Genomic DNA, 23301 nt, shown 5'->3' with positions numbered 1-23301 from the left:
CAAAGCCCCCAGACATGTGATGGGAGGAACACATGGTGGCACTTTCACAGTGGGAACATCATGAGTTTCTTCACTTTGCCTGGAAGCAACACCCAGAAAAGCAACACCCTTGTCTAACCGGTGGTCCTGAGGACGCTGCTCCCTGAAGGCACCGCAGGCAGCAGGCTCCCTGGCTGCCCACCCACAGGGACCGTGTCCTTGTCTCCATGTGTCACCGAGATGCCAGGTCCCACACCCTGTCCCGCTGCTGGAGGGGGGCCACAGGGATGTAATACTCTGGTATGAGGAGTGAAAGCAGCACCTTTCCCCACACTTGGCATGTACAGACTGCTGATGCACCATGAACAGCTCCAGCACGGTCACCAGAAGTAACAAGGGAGGGCTACTGAATAACCCGGTGTGTTTCAGCAGCTACATTGCCCTCTCTCTAGGTAATATTTTACTTCTGTTTTCAAGGTTTTGCTGTCCTCGCATGACATTACACTGGAGAATAAAATATGTTCTGTCAAGCATAGCGTGTGTGCAGGGAAGGTTGCATAAGAAATCGCAGAAGACAAATTGATAAAAATCCTTTAATTTTTGGTTCCCAGAAAATCCAAGCTCTCACGGTAATCTGTGCTATATGTCACTGACACTTCCAGAGCATGCATTTCAGAGAGAAACAGGGTCTTGTGAAATGTGCAGGAGACTTAGCACTGGGGATGAAAGTCCTCAGCTCCTCCGTGAAGCCGACCCAGGGGGGCAGCAGCCGTGAAATTTTCTTTTCACTTTGCTGCCAAAGTGCCTTGGCTCTGACCCGGGGAAACCTCATCAGGAGGAGTACAATTCAGGTCACGGCTTGGCAAGCCCTTCACTGCATCAGGACTTTCAGGTTCATTCGGGGCAAAACACACGTGGCAGCTCTCCAGTGCAGGGCTCTTGCACAAAAAGAAAAAAAAAAGAAAAAGCAATATGGCATTGGCGTGAACTTCATGTGTGCTAGGATGCATTGCTGGATACATGCATCCACAATGGGTAGGTAATCATTTATGGGGTTGTGGGTAGGGCTTTAGGGCCAGCTGTGTGGGGAGGACATCCAAGGAAAATTCCCTTGGGAGGGATTCCCTGATGGGAAGGGGTCTGCTCCGTCAGGAGCGGGGGGGGTAGGATGGGGGCGCATCTCCTACACAGCCACGGTGCTGCTTCTCTGTGATGCAGGACGAGAGTGTCCTCTGTCAAACCCGAGCCAGGCTGGCTGCTGGGGTTAATGAGTGCAATGGGAAATGGCCCTTTCACAGCCAGCCTTACCCTGCAAGGCACCACCCCTTGTGATTTTCCAGGCAGAAAGGCTCTGGCGCAGCGTTGCAGGGTTCGGGGGATTACTTATTCACTGTGTTCCTGGAACAGCTCCAGCCTTCCTGTCCCTGCCTCCAGTGTACAAATTCATCAAGTATCCACAGGGCTCACAATCCCCCCGCAGCAAGAGAAGACAGCAGGGAGGTGATTCATATCGCAGAGCACACCATCTCTGAAGGACCTGCAGGATTCGGGGAAGGCTGAGCCGGCATCCTCCCTTCTTCTACCTCCCTAATTCAGGGTAATTAAGGCAGCAGACTTGGTCAGGATGGATTTCATTGCTGGGGCCATCGGAGGTAAATAAATAAAGTGGTGCTTGTTGATGAAAGCGGGTAGCTGTGTTTCCTTGCTGCTAAGCCACCGGGCAGGTCGCAGCTGCAGAGCCGGGAGTCTTTCCGCGGGGGCTGCTTGGTGAAACCCTCTCCTGCTTTAACAAGCGGGCAATGTCATCAGGGCAGAGAGCGCGCTGAAATTTCCTTGTCTGAGGTCATTGCCCTGCAGTCTGCCCCCTGATTCCAGTGGGAGGAAAGGAGAGACAAAGTGGGACACGCTGTGTGCGGACACAAAGCAGCGGGTACAGCCCGGGCAGTAAATCCCAGCGTGGCCGAGGGGGTCCTGGCAGGGGCTGGCTGTGGATGTTGAGGACACGGGGGGGGGCTGAGGACACGGCTGGCAAGGTGGGAGGGGTGGAGGCTTGGCTTTGTCACAGCCGGGAAGGTCTGAACGAACGGCATGTGCGTGGTCTTGGGCTGAGATGCGCTGGCAGCTGCTGTGGTTATTTCTGTGCAGGCGTGTTACGTAGCAGGCTTCAGTCTGGGGGAAAATAGGTTAGCTGCACTTCCAAAAAGGAAAAGGAGAAATGTGCTATTTAATTTTAGACATTTTTAGAGCACATGCTGCTCAAACCCAGCTTTATTTTAAACCACAAAATATAGGCACCGGGCTCGTATCTCTTCTGAAATCTGTCTGCCAGATTTAGCCTGGCATCGAGTACCAGGACAAGAGGCTTGGGGTCGCCGCTGCCAGGGACCAGGTAACCCGGCCACGTGGCTGGGATGCCCAGCCCAAGCCTGCACATCAGAGCTGCTGAACTGGGACGACTTTTGCCCTGCTGCCCCTTTTTGTTTCTTGGTGCAAGCAGGGTGAGGCTCGGTGTCTCAGCAGCATCCAGCCCAGGAGGCGCAGGCTGCTCCAGGCTTTGACCTTCCCGGGGTGACTGGGGACCCTGTTTGGGAAGGGCCCCTCCTGGGAGAGGGCGATAGGGCCAACCCCTCCCCAACAGCTTGTCCCTCTCCTCCTCTTTCCTTGCTGTCTTCAGAGCATGCAGAGGAGTTAGGAGCCCTGTGCTGGGGCTGGCAATGGGAAGCCTGTCCCAGAGGGATTCACCAAACCTCCTCTGATGGGTGATGTGAATGGCTGAGCTGGGCCGTGTTTGCTGGTTGGAGGCCTTTGTTTTTGTTGGCATAGCTGTAGCTGAGCCACTTAAGGATAAACTTAATTGTAGTGCCCCCTGCCCAGCACCAGCACTGTGCGCCACCCAGCTGCGCACCGAGCATCTCCCCAGGCGCCCTGAGAACGGGCTCAGCTGGACAGGGTGCTGGCTGCGGCTCTACCTGGGACCAGGAAAAGATCTGCTTGTCTTGATGCATTTCACAGACCACAGAGTGTCTGAGAGCAAGGTTTTCCATCCTGTCATCTGTGTCCAGCTCAGTTTTTTTTCTAAGATGTATAATGCAACTTCTCCCTGGCAGACGGGGTGTTTTCTGCTGTGCTGTTCCCTGCTGGGAGCTCACACAAAGGCTTCTGCAAGGTAACCAAGCTGCAGGGCGTACCCCAACATGGGACAGCTTCCAGGGCTGGGACAACTTTTCTGTGGGAACTGGGACGTTGTGGTGATGACTTTACTTCACAGTTTGTGTTTGTTAGAGCTGAAGCAGTTTTTGTGTTCCCAAGGAGGCTGCAAACCCAACTGGAGTGCATCAAACTACTCAAGAGGCAACACAGGTCACAACAGAATCATAGAATCACAGAATGGTTTGGGTTGGAAGGGACCTTACAGACCTTCTTATTCCAACTCCCTGCCATGGGCAGGGACACCTCCCACCAGACCAGGTTGCCCAAAGCCCCATCCAGCCTGGCCTTGAACACCTCCAGGGATGGGGCACCCACAGCTTCTTTGGGCAACTTGTCCCACTGCCTCACCAACCTCTGAGTGAAGAATTTCTTCTATCCTTTTTAAGTTTAAAGCCATTCCCCCTTGTCTCAGCACTCCACTCCCTGACAGAGTCCCTCCCCAGCTTTCCTGTAGGCCCCCTTTAGGCACTGGAAGGCCACTATAAGGCCTCCCTGGAGCCTTCTCTTCTCCAGGCTGAACAACCCCGGCTCCCTCAGCCTGTCCTCATAGCAGAGGTGCTCCAGCCTGTTGATCGTCTTCATGGCCCTCCTCTGGACTTGTTCTAATAGGTCCATGTCCTTCTTGTGCTGGGGCCTTAGATCAGGGTGCAGGGCTCCAGGTGGGGTCTCACAAGAGCAGAGCAGAGCAGGACAATCACCTCCCTCACCCTGCTGGCTTTCTGGGCTGCAAGCACACATTGCCTTCTCATGTCAAACTTCTCATCAACCACCACTCCCAGGTCCCTCTCCTCAGGGCTGCTCTCAGTCCACTCTCCGTTCAGCCTGTATTTGTGCTTGGGATTGCCCTGGCCCAGGTGCAGGACCTTGCACTTGGCCTTGTTGGCCACAGAGTTGTGACCTTGATCTGTTTTCAGAGTGTTTTGGACAAAGCATGGCTTGAGCACCTCAGAAAAGCAGCAGAGATGCTGCCCTTCTGAAACCCATGTAACCACCCAGCCTGGCTCAGGCACTTGCACAATTGTTGTGCATCTGCTCTGAGCTATTGCTTCTGCGTCCATGGGACAGGGTCAGCATCTTCAGCCTGGAAAGCAGCGACCTGCTGCTGTGCCTCCAGGAGACAACACCATGTGGCTATGGAGACTTTCAATAACCACTAAATGGGGTGGGATGCCCCAGAAAGCAGGTTATCAGTAAGGATATCCTTCCTGGCCAATAAATCCAGCTATGCTTTGAGAAAGAGGTTGGACCAGAAATCTCCTGAGGTCCTTCCCAGCTTGAATTTCCCCACAATCCCATGTGTGTTTTCTAGCCCTGCTCCTGCGGCAGCCTGTGCCTGGCAGAGGACGTGTACCGATGCCTGGGGCTACCGCTGACCTGGGGATCACCCAGTCCTTGTCCCAGCAGCAGGAATTTGGGATGGGGCAGCTGAGTCACCCAGCACCGCCCTGACAGGGTGGCAGAGCAGCCAGGGCTGCGGCACACCCTGGCTTCCCTGCACCCTGCTGCGAGGTTACACAGCGGTCACACGCAGCCCAAGGGCAGATAAAACAGCCCACCTATGGAGGGAACACGCTGTCTCCTTGTCTCTCTTGCTGGCCACAGCCAGGGTCACGTTACTGGAAGGAGCTCAGCTTCTTTAGGGTATGGGACAGTTCTTATGCTCCCAGCTCTTCACAACATAAAGGCCTTTGGAAATTGCTGTCTACCCAACCAAAGCACAAGGCCATGATCCCTGCTGCTTCCAGGGTCCTGGAGCCAGGACTGTGCCCCCACTGGGAGCTGTTGCAGGCCCCTGGGCTCTGTGCGGGGCCACTTGCTCTCGGCTGCCTGCTATTGCTGTGACCAACGTGCCAGGACCCCTCCTTATTTTAATTGCTTGGCCAAAGTGGCCTGATTGTGAAGAGAAGGTGAGCTACCCGTTTTTGGGATGTGTGCGTAGGGGATGCTGCAGCTCCTGTGCAGTGCCTGAGAACATCCCAAATACAGTAGGTATGACAAGCGGCTCCCTGCAGCCCATTGGGGATCACTCACCTGGCTTTGTCATCTCTTTCCCTCACAGCCGGGGTGGTGTTACTCCCCGGGTGTCCCATAGGGCCCCTCTCCCTGTATGCGTGCTATGCATAGCTGGCCTTGTTCGGTTCTGCCCCACAGACAGTGCACGTATGGGTCATGCTATCTTTGTCCCAGGCTATTAATATCGGGTGACATTGTGTGGAGCCCTCCTTCCTCAGCCTTTGACAGACTTGGCTGGGCTCCTTGGCTCTTAAAACTTAACTGCGTTGGCTCTTAGGGAGCACAGTTCACAGCAGGCCCTGGTTGCTCAGAGGTGTTGGGGCTCACGCCTCCACTCTGGTGGGGGCAGTGAGAAATTCACCTTTATGGTCTCCCCTCACTTGGTCAGCCCTTGAACCAAGGTGTGCAGGAGCCCTTTGGGCTGAACAGCAGAGCGAAGCAGGCTGGTTTGGGGCAAACAAACCCGTGTTTGCTGCCTGCTGCTGGCCAGGAAGCTGGCACAGGGCAGGTGGCCCCAGGGTGACTTGGTGCATTGTCACTGCCGTGGCTGCTTCGCTCCTTCCAGCTGGGTTACATGTGCTCCCCCCTCCCTTCCAACCTTCTCCCCTTTTGGTCCAGAAATACAGAAAGTCATTTCTTGGCCCATTTTTTTTTTACCTTTGCTGTTATTTATCTGTGTGCAGAGACTCTTGCAGAACAACCCTCATTTTCCTGCAAGCAGGGCGTTGTCGGTTGTGTTTTTCTGAGCTGTGCCCTTCAGGATTGCTTCCCGGTGACTCCCACCAGCAGCTGCTGCTTTTCCCCAAAACACGGCAGCATTTTCAGAGCTCCCAGGCAGCCCCATGCAATCACAGATGAATGTGCCCAGTGAAACACCCACAGCAACTACTGTATTTTTAAATAACTTTTATTTTTTTAAAGAAGGAGTCACTGGGAGGCCATTTCCAGCTGTGCACTGTGTCTGTGACTGCCCTGATGGGCTCACTCACGAGCTCGATCTCTTTGTAAATGACTCACGGGGGTACAGCTCTGCTGTCGCCCAGCCTGATCCCCTCTCAGCTCACTTGGCATCCACAGACCGGGAGGAATTCAGCTGCTCAGGCCCCGTGCCCCATCCTGTGGTGGTGATGCAGGAATGGAGGTTGAGCTACTTGTTGCCACATCCACGGTGCAGCTCCTTCACTCTCCTCATCTGCCACTGAGGCGGAGACGTTGTCTGATAGGATTAATGCGCTTCCAACGCCAGTGGCTATTTTAAGGTCTTGAGCTGAGGCTGGGTGTCGATGCAGGGCTGACAAATCCCCCTAGCACGCTGGAAATGGTGCTGCTCTCCCAGGCAGCTGCGTGCAGGGCGTGCTGCTGGGCACACCAGCTTTGTGCTATACCCTCGCTGCGCCTTCATCCTGCCCTGTCCCACACCAGCCTGGTCTCCTGCACAATGCTCTCTCCTCCCCAGCCTTCAAACCTTTGCTTTTGTTCCTTGCTTTGCTTTTGCAGTGTACTAAGTGTTTGGTGCGCATGGGAGATGCTCTTCAGAGGCTTAACCCAGTGAATTAGTGCTAATGAAATAGGTAAAACCCAATGACGTCCTCACCCAGGGCTCCAGCTGTGCCCTGTGGAGTGCAGCCAGGATGTGTCCAGTCCCTGGCATGCAGGAGGCAGCAGGAGCACTGCTGCTGTCTTCAAGGCAGAAGAGAGGTTGCTGAGAGCCTGTAGTGCCCAGGGACACCCCCCCTCTGATAGGTGTCCTCGAGACTGTGGCTTTTATTCCTTAATATTCCCAAGTCAAGCACGGAGAGCCAAAATTGTTCCAGAGCCACCTCATGCCTCACTCCTCATGCAAGGGTGCTTGCTTATGGCCCAGAGAAGCTTTAGTGTTGAAGCTGAGAGGGGGGACAGAAACAGCCCAGTATTGTGGATCATCCCCTCAGCTTTCCCACCAGGTCCCCTTTCTGTAGGGCCGCACAGAGCCCCCACAGCTGGTGGCATGCATGCAGCCAGCGAGGCTTTCTGTGTTCTTCCCAGCCCCGCCTTGCACCCTGGTATTACTGTTCCTGTCAGATTTCCTGTAGCGCTCAGATTCGCGCTCTGAGCATGCTTTGATCTCTCAGTGAAACCCACGCGTTTTGCTCCGTCACTGTTGGCTCAGGAATTTGAGCTGGAGCTGGAGAGCGACCTGCTGCCAGGGACTGCCGGGCTCTGCAGCTGCATTTCCCTGCCATCCCCTTAATGACCTCCTGGGGAAAAGGGCCTGTTGTGATGTGTGCTGGTAACTGTCTCCAAAAACCTCTCTGTTTCAGGTGGCCTCAGCACAGCAGTGGGGTATCCGCTGGACACAGTGAAGGTACCTGTTGAAACTATTTCTTGGCCACAGACTGAACACAAATAGCCCATCTGGCTGTTTTTCTCCTTTCAGAAAACAAGTCCCATGACTGAGTGCTTTCATTTTGTCACAGCAACATATTTTGTTTTGTGTTGGTTTTCTCTTTTTTTTTTTTTTTTTGAGGGTGTGTTTGCTATTTTATGGCTGATTAACTACTTTGCTATGGCATTTGTTGATGGTTTTTAAACCTGATGTCCGTATTTCTAAGTTGCCCCTGTATTTGTAGGTGAGAATTCAGACGGAGAGGCATTACAAGGGCATTTGGCACTGCATTCAAGAAACATACAGGACAGAAAAAGTAGGTACCTCTCACCAGTCACTGATACAGGTTATGGATGGCTTCTCGTTTCAGAGGAGCAGAGCTGCCTTAGCTTGGGGAGGACAGGCAGCAGTTATACAAGCACTGGCTGGGAGAAGGGTTAGGATGAATTTTAGCTTTGCCACTGACCTGTAAGATGTAAATAAGCTTTGGCTCAGCCGTGAATGGACAGTGTTTTCAAGCAGATACATTCCCTTGCCATTCTCTCTTAAAAGTCTTCTTTTTTTTCTCTGTTTCCAACCAGGTTTTGGGATTTTACAAAGGGGTGTCTGCATCGGTTTTCTCAGTGTCGCTGATTTCGTCCGTTTCATTTGGCACCTACAGAAACTTCCTTTGTAACATCTGCAAGCTGCGATACGGCACTGCCGACGCCAAGCCTTCCAAGCTGGATGTTTCCCTGGCTGGAGGTGCCGCTGGTGCTGTGCGGGTAGGCGAGCAGCCAAGCAGGAAAGCACAACCAGGGGTCTTGTTCACAGACACACGGGGCTGGAAGAGCGGCGATGTTTTCTGCTGGGGGCTCAGCGGGAGGCTGGCTTGTTTTCTCGTGAGGTCCTGCTCTGCGACCTTGGCAAATGCAAAAACAAAACATCAAGGAAGAAAAGCAACCCGGGCAGCAATCGTTCCCAGTGGCTCTAATTGCAGGTTTATGTAAGAAAGACGTAAGTCAGTGTGCAAAGCATGGACTGGTGTTTTGGCAGGGGTAGAGGTCAGAAAGACCTGGCTGGTCTCTGAGGGCTGCCTGCGGGTATTGCCTTCCTGCAAAAAGTTTGTCAAAAAAGGACAGAAAGGCAACTCCTCATCTGGAGCACTGTGGGGCTGGGGACAACAGGAGCTGTCACCCAGAGGAATTAATGTGTGCCCACAGCAGGCAGTGCCATGGTGTGGGGCAGCTCCGGAGCAGTTTCCTGTAGGCAGATGGATGTTTGTGGGCATCTGCAGGCACCATGAACCCCATTGCCCCGGGAGGAAACACGCACGCAGTCACAGGCAGGTGGAGGCAATCCTGGTGTTAGATAATAAACAATATTGCCTGAAAAAGTGGGAGACATTATCTGAGGGCTCAGGCAGGATGCAGATCACAGTTTAAAAGTGAAGGTTAAAGTTACATCCTCTAATATTACAGGTTGTGCTGATGGCACCCAGTGAAGTGGCTAAAGTTCGGATGCAGACCCAGAGGAACCCCCATCCTTCTGCCATGTCTCCCCAGTCCAACTCCAAGCCAAAGTACCGAGGGTCTCTGCACTGTCTGAAGGTGATCGCCAAGGAGGAAGGCTTTGGGGGTCTCTACAAGGGCTGCTCTGCATTGCTCTGCAGGGATTGCTCTTCTTCTGCAATATATTTCCTTACCTATTCTACCCTCTGTGACTGGCTCACGCCAACTGGGAGAAACAAACCAGGTAGGTATGGGAAAGCATCTGGCATCACCTGAAAAAGTGGCTTATTTTGTACCAGGCTAAGAGGGAAATCGTGCTCTCAGGCTGCTGGGGCTATGGTGGGTGTGCTACAGGAAGGGCTTGCGATGGGCCAGGTCTAAAGTCTCCCAGCTGTGATTTGGCTCCAAAAAACAACCATCAGGTTTCAGAAAAGACCACATAGGTGCCATTCCCCAATGAGCATCTTCCTGAGAGACATAGAAATAAGCAGAGCCAGCTGAAGCAGGTGTGAGTGCTCTCAGCTGCTTCACACCTGGTGTGTGTGGCGGTGAAGCGGTGCTGCCCCTGCACCAGCCCCTGTGATGAAAGCAAAAATGAGCATGATGTGAAACCAAGGGGCCACGTGGTCAGTGTGAGATCACACAGCTGCAAGAGCTGGACAAAAATTAGCTGCTGGAAAACACGAAGGTTAAAAAAGCTTGTGTTTGCTAAGCACCTTGAGGAGAGAATGCTCTCTTCCTCTTCCTTGTCTATTCCAGAAGCACAGCTCGCTCTTTGAGCTGCAGCTCCCCCATCCTGCACTTGTCTGGCTCACTAAGAGGCTGCCAGCTCCCTTACACGTCGTCCTGCAGGAGCAGGGCCGGCTGTGGCCATGGCTCAGCGTGGCCGGTCGTGAGGAGCCGCGACGTATCCTGCTGGGATGGCAGCGTGGCGTGAGGGGAGATGCAGGCCTGGGGCCTGGGAAGGCCAAGTCCTTCACACAGCATGCGTGGCCTTACAGCTCCTTCTGTGCCCACTCCCCTGCCCCTAAAATTGTTTGTAGCATGAGATTTGGAAGGAGTTAAAGTGTCTGGGGAAAACAAATCTCAGCTGCTTCTAGGCACAGCAGTGCAAGGCCGGAGTTCACTGCTCCTCCCTCTCGCCCACAGGTTTCCTGGTCGTGCTGCTTTCTGGTGGCTTTGCTGGAGTCCTGGCCTGGGGATTAGCTACCCCCATGGACGTCCTCAAATCACGAATGCAAGTGGACGAATCGGGGCAGCACAAGTACAGGGGCCTCATCCACTGCGCGAGACAAAGCGTGAGAGAGGAGGGCGTGAAAGTGCTTTTCAAGGGTCTGGGGTTGAACTGCATTCGGGCCTTTCCTGTGAACATGGTGGTGTTTGTCACATACGAAGCCGTACTGAGATTTACAGATCATTTTACAAACAAAAAGTAGCTCATGCAGCTCTGTTGTGAGGTGTATTTTGTTCAGGTTGTTTTATTTTTGTAGCACAACACACGCACAGCCGCTGAGCTCTGCTCTCCGCTGATGGACAGAATAAGCAGGGACATTTCAGCACAACGCCAGATGACTGACATCCTTGTTTTCTTCTTATAGGATTACAAACTCATCAGGGAGTCTTGCATTTGTGTACAACATCCCTTTTATCTTGTTAATGTATTTATACCGTAGCCTCTGAGACTTTTGCAAATATTTATCCTCTAAAAAGCTGCTAGTCCTAGAGATTTTTGGGAAAGGTTTCATTTTGTTTTCTACTAGCACAGAAAACAACCTTCACTGCTGAAGTTGAAGGGACTTTGTGTATGATTTAACACTATGCGGTGTGTCCTGTAAGGCATTCACTGAGCAATTTACATATTTGTGCTTCAAGCCACAGCTGGTGGACCGTTCATCCCCAGCTGTAATTCTGCTGAAGTTCTCTACGATTACATCCCTTCGGTAGCGGGTGAAATATGAATCTCCTTGCTTTTTCCTGGCATTTCTTCATGAGTGGCAGAGATGGTCTGCTTACATAATCGCTCTAATGGCCTCATTGGAAGTGAAAACAGGCATTGATTCTGGAAATCACGTGTTTTTTTCCCAGCGTAGTCCCCAGCCGCAGATCCTCAGTCCCCTTCTGGCAGCTGGGCGCACCGCATGCCTGGTGGTGGCCAGAGCTTCCACAACCCGCTCTGGTCCTGCAAGGAGGGTTGGGGTGGATGCAAGAAAGCTTTGCTCCTCAGGGGAGAGACCGCCATGAAATCTGTGCGTTGGGCGGCTAGGTAAGTTAAAGAATTGCAAAACTGTATAGCATAAGACTTGTCACTTAAAAAAAAAAAAAAAAAAAGCATCCTCTTTTCACTTAAAAATGCATTGTTAGGAGCAGCCAAATGTATTTTTTTTTTCCCCAAAGTTACATTTTGATGGAATCTGGCTTTAATCTTAATTTGCTGGTCCTGGCTCAGAAGCAATGTAGATGTTTTCTTTCTCCATTTTTCTCCCTGGGTGGTGAACTCTGGACTGGGCTGGATCTGTTCCCCTATCAGAATCTGCTGGAAATGTGCTTTTTTAGAGGGAAAAAGGAAGACCATTTTTTAAAGTGAGTTCTCTTACTCAGTTTGGTGACCTGGTCCACATGCACTTTTAGCAGTTGATAGCACAGACCTGATTACACTAACAGCAATTTTGCAGCAGGCAGGACTTGGCAGGTACCCTGGACATGAAGGCAAGGATCTTGTACTAGAAGGACAAGTTTAAAAATTTCAGATGCTACTGGGAAAGAATAAAGGCAATCTCTTTCAGATATAAACTAGTAAAAAGTTCCAGAACTGTCCTGAAATCTAAGCCTTCAACTTGCTATTTAGACCTCTTCACAGCCATACAATTATCAGAATTTTTATCAGAACAATTATCAGAATATTGGTCTGAGTCTGTCCAGGTCTTGCAGCTGATTCAAGAGCAGGTTTAAGAGGCCAGACAGGTGCAGAGTATGTCACCTTACAGGGGAGTGAAATGAAAGACCCAACACTGAACCTGACTCTATCCCAAAGCATGTACGGCCTCAGCAAGCTACAATCTCCACTTATACTTTTAGGATGTCAGCTCCAAACCTCCTTTATCTGAAAGTCCTTACAACAGATTTAATTGAGTCCTAAAGGTTTGGAATTTCTCTTAAGATGGTTCCTAAGAGACTACCACCTTCAGCTCTTTCTACAAGGGATGCATCTGAGTGCTGTCCCAGTAGGGCAGGGATTTATCCCAGCTCTGTTGGGATGTTTTCTGGAATCAAGTTTCTTTACACCATATTATTCTCAGCTGACTTTACTTCTCAGGCGTTATATCCTGTGAACAGAGACAGCAAAATATGCCTGTATATCAGACAAAACAATCATTTATTATTAGGGAGTGTTGATACCATCCATGGTCAGCCTGAGGTTTGAAAAAAAATCTAATCAAAAATAGCTCAGATTACCCAATAAATTCAAGCATTCAGATGACTAAAAATGCCTCTTCCTGTGGGTGTAACTGCCATACAGCTTGTTTCAAGAAGTAGGAATTACAGATGAATTATAAAATTAGTGGGAACAACCATGGAAGCAAGTGAGAGGAGTTGAGAAATGTGAGCCTCCAGGTATTCAGCATCACATAAAAGCAGGTTCTCACCTAGCCTGAACAAATACTGGATTAGAGGTAAGTTGTAACTAGACAACTTATTTCAGGAAGCTACCTGCTTGGAATCCAGTGTCCCACAAGCCTTTATTGAAAAAAATACACAGAGTATGGCTAGCAACCTGCTGTAGAGCAAGAACCCACAGTTAGTTCACGCTGATATAAACTACCCCCAGGCAAAGGTATTGTCTGTGTAAGCACTGTAAACCCAGGCACATAAATAAGAACTGACTTTTGTTTAACGACACGACACAGTGTACATATTGTGCAATTAACTACATATACAGCAAGCTGGGTGCTTGGCTTGTGGATTTCAGAACTTGGCTGCTTTATTTTCTGATTCCTTTGTATTACCTTGACCTTCAGCTACTCTATTTGCTTCTCTGATAATCACAGAACTATTTCTTCTGATATCCAGCTGAAGGCCAGCCAGCAGAATGAAGATACCACATAGCTCTCTGCATAGACTATTTCTTTCAGTAACAAACTTGCTGGCTGTGAATAAAGAAATTTTTCTTTCGAAGTCACGTTCTGCTTCATGTTGCTGATAGTTCCTGTTTTCTCTGACAGTGTTTAACAATATCCAGACAGGTTTCAGTATTCCTCTTAGTGACTGTGGAAAAGCCAAGTGAAGCTATTCAGAATCTGTGCTCCCCAGACAGCTGGAGCCCATTTAAGTGCAAGTCTTTCACACCAAACCTACAGAAACATCGTGGTAACAGGTCACATTGACCTCCCCTTGTTTCTAAGCTGGCTGCTGTACACAAGGAAATTCAACATCCAGTGTTCCTTGCAACCTGTTAATCCTTCATTACCTTGCTCTGGGAGCAATCTGAGGTTTATCTGTTAAGACCAGATAGACGGGGTTACAAGGCCCCCTTTTTCACTATTTGAAAGGCACTGGACATCAAAAGAATGACCGACTCCATGGGGTGACTAAATCAACAACCAGAAGGGAAGGAAGAGGTCAAAAATAAGGTAAATTAAGCCTTTTAAAAGTTAAAAAATAAATAAAAAAACAACCACCAAACAAGTTTGATACAGACTTTTATCTACATTTTTATTACAGTGAGATAAACAAAATATTACAAGTTGAGGAAAATGTAATGAACATTGCCTGATAATGTCATTAGACATTTCACCCATACATTTGAAGACTGCCTTGTCTTAACCTTTAAATACCTCTGGGACGTTAATTATAATTGCAGCAGATTTAGGAACTTACCAAGACTCCTCTAAGAAACTGTCATTTCAGAAGCACATTTTGTAAGCACATCGCTTGCTCAGTAAACAAGTATTAATTTTGCAATCACTTTCCTTTCTAAAACTTTCAGGACAGATTTTAACTGCTGTGTCATAAAATTAATCCATATACCTAATTAGAGTAGAACACACTGCTATTTCTCCTACAGTGTACTTCCCCTTCCTGAATCATAGAGTCATAGAATATCCCGAGTTGGAAGGGACCCATAAGGATCATCAAGTCCAACTCCTGGCACCGCACAGGTCTGCCCAAAGTTTAGACCATGTGACTAAGTGCACAGTCCAATCGCTTTTTAAATTCAGACAGGCTTGGTGCAGTGACTACGTCCCTGGGGAGCCTGTTCCAGTGTGTGACCACCCGTTCGGTGAAGAACCTCTTCCCGATGTCCAGCCTAAAATTCCCCCGCCTCAGCTTAACACCATTCCCACGGGTCCTATCACTGGTGTTTACAGTGAATAGGTCACCTGCCTCTCCACTCCCCTTCGCGAGGAAGTTGTAGACCGCGATGAGGTCCCCCCAGGTAAGTGAGGCACCCCCCCCCAGTAACTAAATTCTTAGTTAATGAAATAAATCTTGCAGGACAGTTCTGCATATAATGTTTTCAGGAAGAAATTTGCATTATGAGTTTATAAAAGCCCTTTAAAAGTCACTTGAAGTCTTACCTTCTATGCATGGCTTAAAAACAGCAAAGAGCAGACTGCGAGAACAGGAAGGTCATCACTGAAGTCTACAGTTACCACAAATTAGTTTATTTGCTACTGTATTTAAGAAGCTATTTTTCTTTTCTAAGAATTGCACAAACACTTAAAAAAATGCTTTTCTATTGATTGTTAAACACTTGTCGGCACTAAGATACTATACCCATGGGTTATAGAGAGGTAGTGGCTGGTAAATGTTTACTTTAATATATTAAGTCCATGACATTAGATTAGCGATACCAGGTCACATAAACTGTAAAGAAAAAGACAAAACCTAGGCATTGATCTTCCAGCACACATTTGGAACACATGCAGTAGGACTAAGCTTGCTTTGCATTTCTCTCTCCCCTCAGTCCCTTGCTCAAATATGATGATAACACTAGCAGTGCTACTTCATATACAGCTTGGTGCACAGGCATTTCCACCTCAGAAACGCAGGCCATTGCTGGGGAGGATGTGTGCATTGTGGTGCAGAACTGCTGCAGCTGGAAAGGGGGCAGCACTGGCCCCAGGCTGGGCAAATAACCCAACCCGTTCTTCACGTGCTAACAGGCTGATGCAAGGTCTCCGAGTCAGTGAAACATTTCCCTCAACTCAAGTGTAATCAGCTGACTTCAAGGGTTTACACACTAAAGTGCATTACTTAATTTTATTTTTTTTTTCAAAAAGAATGTTAAAATCACTAAGTGTCTAGTAGCCCCCACACTACAGAACCTGTTAAATTTTAAATCTTTCACACCTTATTCTAGTGCCTTCCTTATGTTTGAAATGATTTGCAAATACCATGCCTCAATACCCACCTGTATTATCAAAGGTATTTTTATTTGATTTAGATAAGGCTGTCTGGGCTAGCAACTGTATGTTCTATATAAATAGAAGACAGATCTAATAGTTTCCATTCAGCGCTGTACATACAGAAACAAATTAGCAAATTATTCAATTTTTTTCATAAATCATAGCAGACATTACAGATCATTTTAAGAAAGGAGATACTGAGATATTACATGAGGTATTTTAACAAAGTGTATTTTCTCTCTTAAATACATCTTAAAATGTAAGTAACCCTATCTTGACCTGGTGCAGAAGAACAGGACAGGGCAGCACTGTAAGTATCCCTGCGTCCAGCAGCAACTTCATATTCACAGTATGATTCAGCATTTAGTATTTTCATAACTAAAATTTGCATTTCTCTAATATCTTCCACTTGAGAATATCAAGGAACTTCATAACCTTGTGATTGCCTCTTTCCTTCAGAGGCATTCAGACCAGTTAAATAGAAACAGAAATAGAGTGAAACTTGCCCCAGGTCAAAGACGAAGAGGATTGCAAAACCAGCCTGATTTTCTTTCTCCCATGTTCAATTCACAGATCTCCATTCCTGTTGCATTGATCCAAGGCCTAAGTTACTGTGTAATCTGCTTTGTAACATCCACTTTGTGTGTGCAGCATGCTCCCAGTAGCCCCAAAGGACACATAGTCTAGTAAACCGAGCTACACAAAAAACAATGGAGCTACCAGTTATTAGTTTGAGATACGACCTCCTAACAACATATCTACAACAATTTACAAGTTAGACTTCATCATTAAAATGGCATTTTTATTTATATTTTCAACATGAAATACAATAAAATACAGTCTTGTGCTGACAGACATGCCTCACTGCAAGATTGGGTAATTCTGTCTTGTACAGATTCAATGCCTTTATTAACACACTTTGATTTTAAGTAGCTACGAGTCCAGTTTTCAATTTTTCATGTACTCTGATGTTCATAGGAAGTAACTCACTAAGAGCAATATTTATAAAGCAGTGATTGCAGGTTGTACATAACTAGGGAATGATCATATACAACAGAAGACAACAGTCAATTTTGGTTCATCGAATGGTAAGTTACATAAGCATTTCTTCAAAATTCAAAAGCTAGCTTCCGTGGAGTCATGAATTGCTTCACCACTTCATCTGTGACCTGCTTCCGTCTCTCTTGATGAGCTGCTATCATGGGCTGCAATGTTTCAATAAGTACCTTCTTCAGCTCCCCTGTGAGCAATTCCCCACTTGTGTATGCCTGTCAAGAAAGTGTTGCTTGCTAAATATGGTGCTGTATGGAAAAGGACCTAGTGACAAATATTTCTTTAAAAGCCTGGCCGTGGCAAATGAAGATCAGGATGTCTTGAAAACAAGCACATGCCTTAAAAGATCATGTGGTATCACTCTGAAAATGTAACTTGTAAAAATTGCTTGTTGCCCAACTGCCTTAAATCTTTTAAAAGGCAATTTAATGTATGACTAATTATATGGAATAAATAAGATACATTCACAAGAATTTAACTGGGAAATCCTGTAATTATTTGCAGGAAACTGTTTTTCTCCCTTAAATACCATTTCAAATAAATAGTTACCCTAAGCTGGGCTCAAATTCTCATATTGTTCTCTCATCTAGTTTGGCTAAGGCATTAGATGTGACTGAAGTATCCTTTTTACAGGAAAGAACTCAGAATCTCTGTTCACATGAGTATTCATATTCACAGTGGGTAAGCCATGCAATTGCTCTGCTACTCAAAACACTTTAGCTAAACAGGTGACTAGGTTCAGCCCCAGTTAGAAAACATGGCTGGGGCAGTTCAGCTATGATTTGAAATGACAATAAACATGACAAACTTACTTCCCCTTGCGATTAAGCCATTTGTAATACTGAATTGGTATTATAAAATAAATAAGTAAAATATCTTAACAAGAATGAACTGTTTTAATTTCAGTTTTTATTTTTAATCTTTTTTTTTTCCTCTTTCTCAATAACACTGATGTTGCTTTCTCTGAGTACCCAGTTCTGAAAGCTTCTCCCTGTGGTACCATAACTGGAACAGCTCCTCTAATGCCACTATAGGCACAAACTTCATGTTTTCTAATCTGATTCTGAGGCATCAGTGCTGTAAGCTGCTGACTGTAGTACAGGCTTTGCGCCCCCTGTAGCGGAGTTGTACTGATTTTGTTTTAATGGTTGGAGACTAATGGAAAATTGCTCAGCATGTCAAACGTACTACAGATTTCCATAAGGAATTTGCAACAGATTTCCAGGGGTTTAGTAGCTATCCAACCCTGTCCTTGTGTGGGAAAGAGCAGAAGGTTAGAGAAGAATCTGTAGCTCTTGCCCTTCTTGCAGCTGTTTCCACCAGGAGAAAGCCGACAAACCAATATGACGTGGGTACTATTACCTAAATATACTGCCTTCCAAAGAAGGTGTATTGCCTAGTATTGATATGACACCAAAATTGAAGGCAGTGAAATGCCTTGCTACCACCCCTAGGGACAGAAGTCTGCCAAACAGGTTTAGGGAAATGTAACCTATACAAAGCAGCTTGTGCTTGGCCTCATTTAATCAACTCCTCATAGTTATAACCTTTCTTTTGATAATAAGAAAAAAAAAGATCAGCAAGCTTTTGGAGCTGCAGAGTATTCAGGTACTTTACATATATGGAACAGGCAGAGTTCATTATACAATTAAAAATAACATTAATCCTAAGGCGGTATCATTTAAAAAGTTGGGGAGATACTGCCCTACAGTGTTGGAGATCTTTATGAAAATGCTTGGAAATTAAAAACTTTTTAAAAAAAAAAAAAGACAATGACTTGTGAGAAAGGTGAACATTGCAACAAAAATACAGAGGTCTTAATATAAATACTTGCAAGGAATGCAGACCATAAGAATAACAACACAACTGCCTTCCTGCAGAAGGTTCACAGGAGGACTTAGTTACAGCCTTGGAGTAAGGAATGAATAATACTCTCTTCAAGTTGGCTACTTACCTGCTTCAGTTGTTCAAGCCTGTCATCATCTTCGAGGAAGAAAGTCAGGTACATAAAAGACACGTCGACATCGCAGTTACCTCCATACTTCCTGTGCTCTTCAATAGTATCTCTGCCTCCCGAGAAGGCATGCTTGTTAATCTGAAACAATGCAGTGGTTTTATGGTATAATTTCTACTAAATTGCAGATTACTGTATTGTAAACAGAGGTACATCACAATCCTCCAAACCCTCTATTAAGGTGAAGCTGAAGGGTGACTGGGACAAGTTAATGCAGAGCATCAAGACTGAAGCAAGAAGGCAAAAAGCAGTCACTGGAAGTCAGCAGAGAAAAATGCTACATACATACTCCACAGGTTGCATAGCCAGACCAAAAATGAAGCAAGAATCAAAAATAATCCACACCATATTTTGTGAAAAAAAATCTAAGTCCCTTTTGCTGAAGCTGTTGCCTGTTGGATGGACTTTGTACTTACAGAAAATGTACTTCTGTAAGAAGAAATAGGATATTCATCCCATTAAGAAATTAATTTTGAAAGAGATGAAGAAGGCGTGGAGAATTTTTGAAGAAATCCTAGAGAGAACCTAGACTCTTTTTCAGGGAAGAGGAAAACAAAAGAAAGCAAGGCTAAACATTACAAAACGCTAGCTAGAATGGCTATCACTAGACAAATGCACAATTGTTCAATCTAAAAATGGAATACTTGCTGACTCCCAACCCCCTACTTTTTCTTTTATGCATAGCTTCCTACGGGCAGATGAACTGCACTGGTGAATATATTTACCTGCTAATCCCACTCCCAGCTAATTCAGAAGCCACTGGCATATTTTTAATTTTTTTTTTTACATGTATAGAAATCTCAGAGGATGCTAACTGTGCCACAAATATAAACAAAGCTAATAGACAGGAACAGGAGAAAAGCCTTCTTCAACCATAAGGTGGGCTTTCTTTGAATCTTCTATCTATTCAGACATCAACAACAACCAGCTAGGAGACACACATGCCTATGAAGGAAGATTGTACTAGTTCTAGTACTTAGGAACTGTTATATATTTGCCATTTCAGAACATTCTTATTATCTGTATTATATAACACAAATAACATGTTTTTTTTGATTCTTTCTAACCACTGTATGATGATGGTTTTGTGGCATTGAATTACAAAAATTATGCACCAATGAATATCTCAAGAAAATAAACTGCCACCTGTCACATTACATCTATTCTTATATTGTAGAACAACCTGAATAACTGTCTCAGAATCTGTAAAATTAAGATTTTAGGTATTATTTTGCACTTCCCCATACCTGTTCCTTATTAGATTTTGAAAGTCTTTGTATGATTTTTTTTTCTATATCCATATTTTTTGCAGTTTCTCTTCTTACTAAAGTGAGAGGGATTAAATACGCCAGGTGAAGGCACATTATTGTTTTATACAAAATGTTTCCTACATTAATTTTGAGCTCATTTCTTACATATTCTGGCATTGACTTGAGGTTTGAATGATTTACCTGGTGATGCATTGATCTTTTCTCTGAATTATTACAGATAAAATAGTTTATTATAATGTTGCCATTCATCAACTTTGAATGGATTTCCCAGAAGCTTCTCAGCCTTTTCCAGTAGCTACTAATTGTTCATCTTATGTTACCTGGAAGTTTTGAATCTCACTACTTAGCAACGTACTAATGATCTGAAAAATGCTGCAAGCAGTAATTCTTTTTGTATGGCAGCAGCACTCTGTTTTTAACCTTCATGCATCACCAGAAATCACCTTTCCTACTCTAATTTTTCATTTCTTGGCCATAAAAATATTTGGTCTTTCACTCAAGCACTGTTTCCATAGTTAATTTTTGATGGGCTTCAGAAGCTGAAACGATTCTCAGTTTGTCCTCCATTACTTGATGTTTTACAATGTGTTCCGGATTTACTCTTTATAGTTTTATTTTCCAAGTAACTAGAATTATTTTGTTATTTTTTCCACATTTTTAAAGGTAGCAGAAGTAGGACTTGTTAATTGGACATAAATCCTCTTGGATCTCTTCGCAGATTACTACCTATTTGCTAGGAAAAATGGAAGAATATTATCAATATTACCCCTAACAGTGTATCCTCTATTCTGAGATTATATGTGCTTTTTAAAAAGCAACTGTGTAACTGTACAAATAACTTGGAATTCTTACCATCCAAACACATGAAGAATTCCAGTTTTTCGAAAGAGTACTGTTTAATCAGTTTCTACGTAAGACAATGAATTATTATGAAATGACTGCAGAAGAATCTGACCAATATATGGGTTTGTCAACCACAAGACAATGAATCCAAGCCCACATAGCAGAAACAACATTCGCATCTTTTTTCTTTTTGTGACTGATAGTTACTTCATGTCCAGTTATCTTGTCTATCTATCCGTTTCCAAATCCTTTTTCTGATTTTTATTGTTTTTAATACTATAGCGTATGTGAACTTTTGCAAAACATAATCATCTGACACAGATTAAGACAGATTTTCCTTTGAACTAAAAGGGGCACTAGGAATATACTCAGATAGGAGAAAATAGGCCTTCTAAAAGTTAGGTGAAAATCAAAATATTTATTTGCAAATTTGAGGATGAAGTGCATGGCAGCAGATCCCCAAGCAGTAAGGAAAGTCTGGCATGTGTTCTAACTGCTACTGTGAAACACCTGGTGCTCCTGGCACGGAGAGGTAGTCAAAAGAAAGAGCCGTTTATGTTATTTACATCAAGGGCTGTTAGATTCCAAAACTATGGCAACATAATATTTATTTCTAGAGCATGAGCCTCCACAGATCTTATTCTTACACCATTACTCAGACCTATCAGATGAACAAACATGATGTTTTGTATGTTATTCTATCGAATGTTTGCACTGTTAGCTTAGTTGGCAAGGCAAAAGATTACATTTGATAGTCTAGCTAAATTTGTGTAATTTGGTCAACTGCTAAAGATGCTCTGCAATGAAATGTATGGGAAAAAGGTTGCAAATATGTCCACGTGTTCAAAGGAAACGTTAAAAATTTGCCATTGTAAACATGAGCAGCACTACCTCTATTTGTTATAAAGCTTTTGTGAGCTCAAGCTTTTAAGATCCTTACCTTTGTCTTGATTTGTTTGGGTGTATCAGTGAGGAAGATGGAGGAGTTGGGGTCACTAGCACTCATTTTTGTCTGTGCTCCTTGCAAGGCTGGGAAGAAGACTGAGTGCAGTAAGGCTGGTTTAGGATATCCAATTCTAGGTGCTACATCTCGGGTCATTCTAAAATAAGGGTCCTGGAACAACGATCAATAAAAGCACAGAATAAAGTTGAAAAATGTGTTTTAAAGGCTGATTAGTGTTGGATTGTTCATTCCTTAACAGGTGGTCTCAAGAAAAAAAAAGAAAGTTCCATAACCTATTTCCAGTTCTCAGACTCAGAATCATTTAGGTTGGAAAGACCTCTAAGATATCTAGTCCAACCATTAACCTACCACTGCCAAGTCCAAGTGTACCACTAAACAATGTCCCTAATTTGGTCCATCCAGAGGAACTAACAAACAAAACCCAAATCCTCCCCCCCCCCCCACTTTTTTTTTTAATTTCTGTAGTTTCACTGTACATTCTGATTCCCTCACTTAACAGACACATTTACAGGGATTTGGAGGTCGATACCGACCAAGATGGCAAGCTTTACCCTTTCAAATCTAGTTTAAAGCTCTATGTATCAGCCATGCTAAATCACGTGCAAAAATCCTTTTTCTCCTCTGAGAAAGGTGCAACCCATCAGGTACCAGCAGGCCTGCTGCTGTGTAGACCACCCCATGATCGAGAAACCCAAAATTCTGCTGGTGACACCAGCCTTGTGGCCATGTATTGATTACCTGGGTCTGCCTGTTCCTTTCAGTATTGTTCCCTGGTAGTGGAAGGATAGATGAAATTGCTACCCATGCACCTGGTCCTTTAATCAATTTCCCCAAAGCCTTAAAGTCCCTCTTGATTGTCCTTGGACTTCTCTTTGCTACTTCACGACTGGTGATGTGAAAAACCAATAATGAGTAATTATTTTTAATGGCCACATGTTCCTCCATCCTCTCTTTATAGATCTCAGTTGTTAAGGTTCTGCAGCCTTTCTGACAAATTATTCCAATGCTTCTTTACTTTTACTGATAGAAGGTTTTTCCCTAGGGTACAACATAAATCTCTGGTGCTGCAAGTTAAGGCTCACTATGATGAAAATATGATTTCCTTACCTGATCAATAGCACATGGAATAAGACACTGTAAGTTTTCCTTGCCATTGAAGATCTGTGGAAATGATGAACTGAAGGATGGAGCAGCTTGAATAGCAGGAAAACTGATCTTACCTGGAACACGAGAAGTTTGGAAAAGGTGAGAAGTCAATATATGCAATGATAAATAGAGAGAACCTTTTGAAATATGTAAAATGCACATGTGAGTCATTTGGATACTCACTTGAAGACCAATACTTGTCTTTATCACGCAGTATTGCCTCAGCTGAGGAAACCTTTTCATCTGTACCTTCTATGAGCTCAACAAACCATCAACTAAAACTAATTTAGGTACTAATGAAAAAGGGGTAGGCTGTGATCACAAAGATTCAGGACAAGGTTCAGCAACACATGCTTTTTATACTTTTCCTTCATCATTGAATAATCTGTCCTTCACAGAAATATACTTGACTGTATCATTACTCTGAGCTGCTCTTTTTTTTTTTCCTCTCACATTCTCTTTGTGAGAGAATTAGTATAGAGATACTTATCAGGCGAAGTCTCTTCTAAGATCTTACAATCATTGCTATATGCATGCTGTTCAAAA

The 23301-nt window shown here is 45.3% G+C and overlaps 2 protein-coding genes across 5 annotated transcripts in view; one reads left to right on the top strand and one right to left on the bottom strand.

Annotated features, from left to right (window-relative positions):
* The first annotated feature begins 915 nt into the window (after positions 1–915).
* Positions 916–20665, top strand: SLC25A47 (solute carrier family 25 member 47). 3 transcript variants are annotated; one of them, XR_005819995.1, is made up of 8 exons: positions 916–1014; positions 1320–1631; positions 7503–7546; positions 7812–7883; positions 8149–8331; positions 9028–9301; positions 10207–11320; positions 18660–20665. XR_005819995.1 is itself a non-coding variant. In XM_040557236.1 (7 exons), exons 2-7 carry the CDS (start codon positions 1604–1606, stop codon positions 10491–10493), a joined length of 888 nt encoding a protein of 295 aa, XP_040413170.1. In that variant the 5' UTR covers positions 916–1014; positions 1320–1603; the 3' UTR covers positions 10494–16111. The 3 variants fall into 3 exon arrangements, 2 of the variants coding, with proteins under 2 accessions (XP_040413170.1, XP_040413171.1); XM_040557236.1 differs by lacking the exon at positions 18660–20665 and having other exon boundaries at positions 10207–16111; XM_040557237.1 differs by lacking the exons at positions 916–1014; positions 7503–7546; positions 18660–20665 and having other exon boundaries at positions 1622–1631; positions 10207–16111.
* WARS1 (tryptophanyl-tRNA synthetase 1) overlaps positions 16250–23301 on the bottom strand; it is a 21767-nt gene continuing 14715 nt past the window's right edge. For both annotated transcript variants that reach the window (XM_040557234.1, XM_040557233.1), the window contains exons 8-11: positions 22717–22829; positions 21586–21759; positions 18472–18612; positions 16250–16732 (exon numbers count right to left, since the gene is read on the bottom strand). In XM_040557234.1, the coding sequence (XP_040413168.1) occupies positions 16574–16732; positions 18472–18612; positions 21586–21759; positions 22717–22829 (587 nt within the window). In that variant the 3' untranslated portion in view covers positions 16250–16573. The remainder of the gene's footprint in view (positions 16733–18471; positions 18613–21585; positions 21760–22716; positions 22830–23301) is intronic.

The sequence above is a fragment of the Cygnus olor genome, chromosome 5, assembly GCF_009769625.2.
Source record: "Cygnus olor isolate bCygOlo1 chromosome 5, bCygOlo1.pri.v2, whole genome shotgun sequence".
NCBI classification, from domain to species: domain Eukaryota; kingdom Metazoa; phylum Chordata; class Aves; order Anseriformes; family Anatidae; genus Cygnus; species Cygnus olor.
The sequence above is the reverse complement of the archived record's forward strand: the minus strand, read 5'-3'. Positions and strand labels throughout refer to the sequence as shown.